At 42.9% G+C, this 5,749-nt stretch overlaps 1 protein-coding gene across 1 annotated transcript; it reads left to right on the top strand.

The window, feature by feature from the left end:
- Positions 1-523: 523 nt before the first annotated feature.
- On the top strand, positions 524-5,483 carry LOC148881208 (atrial natriuretic peptide receptor 3-like; the record flags this gene model as incomplete). The annotated part of the gene is made up of 2 exons (XM_088989414.1): positions 524-1,522; positions 5,034-5,483. Coding segments are annotated over exons 1-2 (1,111 nt in total), but the record flags the coding sequence as incomplete, so codon positions are not given.
- Positions 5,484-5,749: the final 266 nt, after the last annotated feature.

Genomic DNA, 5,749 nt, shown 5'->3' with positions numbered 1-5,749 from the left:
ATTTTATGTATTTATTTAATTCTTATTTTTTTATTTTAGGGCGTCATTACCATCACACAATATGCCAGCAGAAGCCAAATGCATTAAGTTACACCATCCCACAATACCACTGTCCCGTTTGTAAACCAGTACAGTATACTGTATTCATTTCTCATTAAATTCATCATGATTTGCAATACTTGATTGTGTGCGTGTGTGTGTGTGTGTGTGTGTGTCTGTGTGTGTGTGTGTGTGTGTGTGAGAGAGAGAGAGAGAGAGAGAGAGAGAGAGAGAGAGAGAGAGAGAGAGAGAGAGAGTTTGTGTGCGTGTGTGTGTGCATTGCGTGAGCATTCGACTGCACACACACACACACACACACACACACACACACACACACACACACACACACACACACACACACACACACACACACACACACACACACACACTTTTGACAGTACTGGGTACACCACAGGTTTTGCCAGGTTGAGTGGACACTGCTGCCTTGTAGCTTTAAGAAGGAGGTGGGGAGCGTTCCAATGACGCACGACGAAGCCTAAGATGATGCTTCAAAACTCCAGGCCACAGTCAGCTTGTGTGCATGGTGTCCACTGGATAAGTAATCGGGCAAGTCAACAGTGGAAAGAAGATCATTTGAAAACAAGTTGAGGAGTTCTCGATGAACATTTAAATTCAAAATAAAACACGCGTTTTGGACGATTATTTTTAAAGAGTAAATTATTACTGAACGACTGTATTTCGTCACGGTGGTTCTTTCGGTGTGCGTCTGCAAGTGCACTGACAACTGGAGCCTCGAGGGAAAAGCGGTTGAGCCAGCAATTTTGTTTCACAGACTTGCGACTTGAAGGCGCACGTCTCAGCATGTCACTTTTTAGCACGCTGTGGGTGTACTTTTTTATCTTCTGTAATCAAGCTGTGACCAATACCATGAGCGCTGAAATTGACGTGGTGGTATATTTGCCCAAAAATGACACTTATCTTTTTTCATACGCGAGGGTCGCCCCGGCTATTCGTTACGCGCAGTTGAAGCTGAAGACCGCCGGAGCCCCCTACTACGACTTCCATTTCAACATCCACTTTGAGAATTCCAATTGCGTCAATGATGCGCTCTTCCATTTGGTGGACAGGTCGTGCGTGAGGAAGCCCGATCTGATTTTGGGTCCAGTGTGCGAGTACGAAGCGGCCGCGGTAGTGCGTTTGGCGTCGCACTGGAATATTCCGGTGATCTCAGCAGGTGCCCTGGCCGCAGGTTTTAGCAACAAAAACACCGAATTCTCTCACCTCACGCGCATCGCACCATCCTATGTAAAGATGGCAGAGACCTTCAGCGCAATGTTCAAGCACTTTGCATGGAAGACCGCCGTACTGATCTATGAAGACGACAAGGAGGAGCGGAACTGTTACTTCACCGTGGAGGGGATATATCATCTGATGACCGACCTAAGTATTAAAACATATCAATTTTCCCACGATGACCCGCTGGACACTGACGACATCATCCACAGCATATATGACACTCAAGGTAATGTACCAGTTCGTTCTTAAAAAAAAGAAAAAGAAAATACACATATAGACCTCGGGAATTGTGACACGATCTAGCTCATTTTTTATTAATGTTTCTAGAGTAAATTGTGTACATTTTAATTCGAGGACTATATTTGTTCCGGTCTATGCCGCATGAGATTTACACGTGGAAAGAAGTGAAATATTCAGAGTAAATTTGACTCAAAGTAAAGTGGATTAGTTGTACTCCAATAAAATCCACATTGATTTGTTGAGAACGGAAGTTATACCCCCTCACACACATTTTGCGTTGATGAGAGTCATGTGTACTACTTTGATCCATACTGTGTACTACTTTGATCCATACTGATATATATATATATATATATATATATATATATATATATATATATATATATATATATATATATATATATATATATATATATATATATATATATATATATATATATATATATATAAAAATTAAAAAAACGTTATTATCATGTGACCTTTACTTATAAATGAAGTCCAGGTCTTTCTGTCTCAATGGAGATCACTGCCAGTGAAGAAAGTCGTCCTTGATCAGTCATGTTCCGACTGTATGTTTTCAGTCTTTTATGCTGAGAATTACCGCTCCACTGATGCTGTAGTAGCTAGAACAGAGAGCACGAGCTGGAGCAACTTTGTCGCATTAGGAATAGTTTCAATGAGATCCTTCTTGGCCAAAAAGCTGAGAAACTGTCCAGGAGATTTATATTCTTACCTCACCGTTTGTGAGCTATACAGTCCGGTGTTGGTCTTCCTTTAATTATTATCTCCTGCTTCGATTGACAGTCCAGTTTAGAAAATTATTTCAATTTAGATATGTACTCCACCATTCTGAAAATAAGGCCAAGCAACACGAAAAAATGACTGGATGGTTGCACTTAACTTGCTAACTGTTTACTGTAGCTTGCTCTCACTAATTCTATTATTGTGCAGCCGAGGAGGAGCAAGACAAATCTGTAATCACCAGTGCCCCCTGTCATGAGGCAGGAAAACTGTGTGTCTCACGTATGCGCACAGTTTTGATTGAAGTAAAATAAACCCTGTAGTACAGTGTTTATAATGTACAGTGACTGTACATTATATACACCAGCTAAACTGTAGAAATTTAGTTCATATACTTTTGAACACTTTAATAGCAACGTACAGAGGGACAGCAATGGGGTCTCACTGCAGAGCAAGCCAGCACAGTCAGCATAGTGATTGCGCAATCCATGGTGAGGCTCAGCCGGCTGGTGCCTCACCGCTCGTCTCTACTTAGTATTTGAACGGTAAATGTGAAAATTCAGCGATTTTGAAAAAAAAAATCCAAAAATGGTGAAGTTAAATCGAAAAGAATGTTAAAGTACAAATCACTGAATAAATATAACCGTTTAATTTAAGTTACTTGATATTTCCATGATGACAGGTGTCTGCCTCCCCTGACTGCACGTCACACACATTTAATCACAGTTGGTTTCTTCCACAGGCATGAAAACATTCCCAATTATCAGCATTTTTTTAGGGGAGTGGATGGTTATGGGCAAGACATGAAGGTATACCAGATTTTAGCAGGAAACTTCAAACATGTTTATGTGTCTGGCGAGAGACTTCAGTTAAAAAAAGAAAAGAAAAATCTGCCCCTGACGACAGGTGGATAAATTGTTAGAATGTAGAGTAGCTCAAAGGACCACTTGATTCTAATCCCGCAGTTATTGTGCGGAAATGGTTCTGATTCTACTATCAAGGGGAATTGGCCCATGAACTGAACTGAAGCAATGTTTTTTCCTAACCCTTTCATGGACAGCGGTTACTCCAGTAGACATCTTGTCATGTGTCCAAGATACAGGTTATAATTGTCGGATACAGGTTATCATTATTAGTAGCATGAAAGAGTTAAACAACATTTAAAAAGAAACATTTGAGCTCTGACTCTGGTCTGGTCCCTTGCTTAGGTGGTTCTAGTTGTATGCTACCTCACAGTTAACCTGAGTTCCACCTCTTTTCCAAATCACACACAGATTTCATCAGTGTCATTATTAGTGTGTGTGTATGTGTGTGTGTGCGTGTGTGTGTGTGTGTGTGTGTGTGTGTGCGTGTGTGTGCGTAAGAGATAGGAAGAGCGAGAGAGAGAGAGAGAGGAAAGAAAGAGAGAGAGAGAGGTAAAGGAAAAGGGAGTGCGTAGTCTGTGAAGATACTCTACAAATGGTGCCTTCATTACCTCAATTTATCCAGTTTTTCCAATTATCACGTCTGAACAAAAACAAGCAAGCAAATAGACTTCCCTTCATTGTATGGATGAAGAATCTCCTCTATCTATGTGTCCAGGTCTGTCTCTCCAAGCTAAGTCTGTCTCTTGTTTTTGATTTTTCTATTAAAATTCTTCATATTACTGCTTTAAAATAATGAACTATTGAAAGATTTACTTCCGGAGAGGAGGGTCGGATGCCAAACGAGGTGATGTCAGAACTACATCTGCTCTTTTGCCTGCTAAAATAGGAGCAAGTGCAACATGTCTGTCTTTGATCAACAAAGGCACCAAAGTGCACCGATTCATTTTCAGCATAGCCACCAGATGAGCTGTGCCCCAGGATCAGGCATTTGTGGACCATCAGGCTGGCTTGGATGGGCAGAGCAGGGGGAAAGAAAAATACAATTACTGTGCAGTAAATATTTTCCTTTTCCTTCCATCAGAATCAGAATACCTTTATTCGTCCCACAATGGGGAAATTTGCATTCATCATCTTCGAGAGATGCATCCTTTCCCTAAAAAGATGTGGCCTTTGTGATGAAATGCTCTACCCTGTGCTTAGTATCGGCATTGGAAAAGGCGGGAGTAGTTAGCGACGGAAAATCTGTCAGCAGACGTTCATAAACGTTACCTGACGTTAAATAATTTGCATGCGTTAACGGTCTGAGCCCTCCAGCTTTACACGGAAAAGTGGCAAACGAGATGGTGTCAATCAAACGACGGTTAGCAACATCCACAAGTAATCCATGAACACATAAAATATCTGCGGCGATTATCGGAACTGTGATCGAGGCTGCAGTGAAATTCCACTTGAAATGTCGTCCGTGGAAGCACACAGTCACCGACCTGGAACCAAAGTTGGTGATGGGTGAGCCCTTAGCTGCGCACGGTGGAGGCCCGCATCCACCGGCCTCCGTGTCCGCCCGCGCCTGTGAGTGTCAGCAGGCTGACCAGCGATCCGCTGTCCGCAAGGAAACGTCTTCCTGACGAGGAGTCCGTAATGAAAAGCAGCTCGCTCTCGTTGCCGGCGCCCAGTTTCCTGAAGCCTCCTAGGTGAAGTGGGGTACGCAACGTCAGGCCTTGCCGCCAAACCGCTGGTGGAAAAAGCAGAGGGCCTTCTTGCGTCGCTTCAGTGTGACCATTCCGGCCACAGCGGTCGGATCGATGCTCGATGCGGCTTCAGAGAGGGGCTTGGCAGCCACACTTTGCACAGCGAACCTGCGGCATGTAAATTTTCTCCTTGCGTTCATAGAAATAGTTGAGAATTCCAATTGCGTCAATGATGCGCTCTTCCATTTGGTGGACAGGTCGTGCGTGAGGAAGCCCGATCTGATTTTGGGTCCAGTGTGCGAGTACGAAGCGGCCGCGGTAGTGCGTTTGGCGTCGCACTGGAATATTCCGGTGATCTCAGCAGGTGCCCTGGCCGCAGGTTTTAGCAACAAAAACACCGAATTCTCTCACCTCACGCGCATCGCACCATCCTATGTAAAGATGGCAGAGACCTTCAGCGCAATGTTCAAGCACTTTGCATGGAAGACCGCCGTACTGATCTATGAAGACGACAAGGAGGAGCGGAACTGTTACTTCACCGTGGAGGGGATATATCATCTGATGACCGACCTAAGTATTAAAACATATCAATTTTCCCACGATGACCCGCTGGACACTGACGACATCATCCACAGCATATATGACACTCAAGGTAATGTACCAGTTCGTTCTTAAAAAAAAGAAAAAGAAAATACACATATAGACCTCGGGAATTGTGACACGATCTAGCTCATTTTTTATTAATGTTTCTAGAGTAAATTGGGTACATTTTAATTCGAGGACTATATTTGTTCCGGTCTATGCCGCATGAGATTTACACGTGGAAAGAAGTAAAATATTCAGAGTAAATTTGACTCAAAGTAAAGTGGATTAGTTGTACTCCAATAACATCCACATTGATTTGTTGAGAACGGAAGT

The sequence above is a fragment of the Hippocampus bargibanti genome, unplaced genomic scaffold (assembly GCF_051943395.1).
Source record: "Hippocampus bargibanti isolate YZ-2025 unplaced genomic scaffold, ASM5194339v1 Contig00045, whole genome shotgun sequence".
Lineage (NCBI taxonomy): Eukaryota > Metazoa > Chordata > Actinopteri > Syngnathiformes > Syngnathidae > Hippocampus > Hippocampus bargibanti.
The sequence above is the reverse complement of the archived record's forward strand: the minus strand, read 5'-3'. Positions and strand labels throughout refer to the sequence as shown.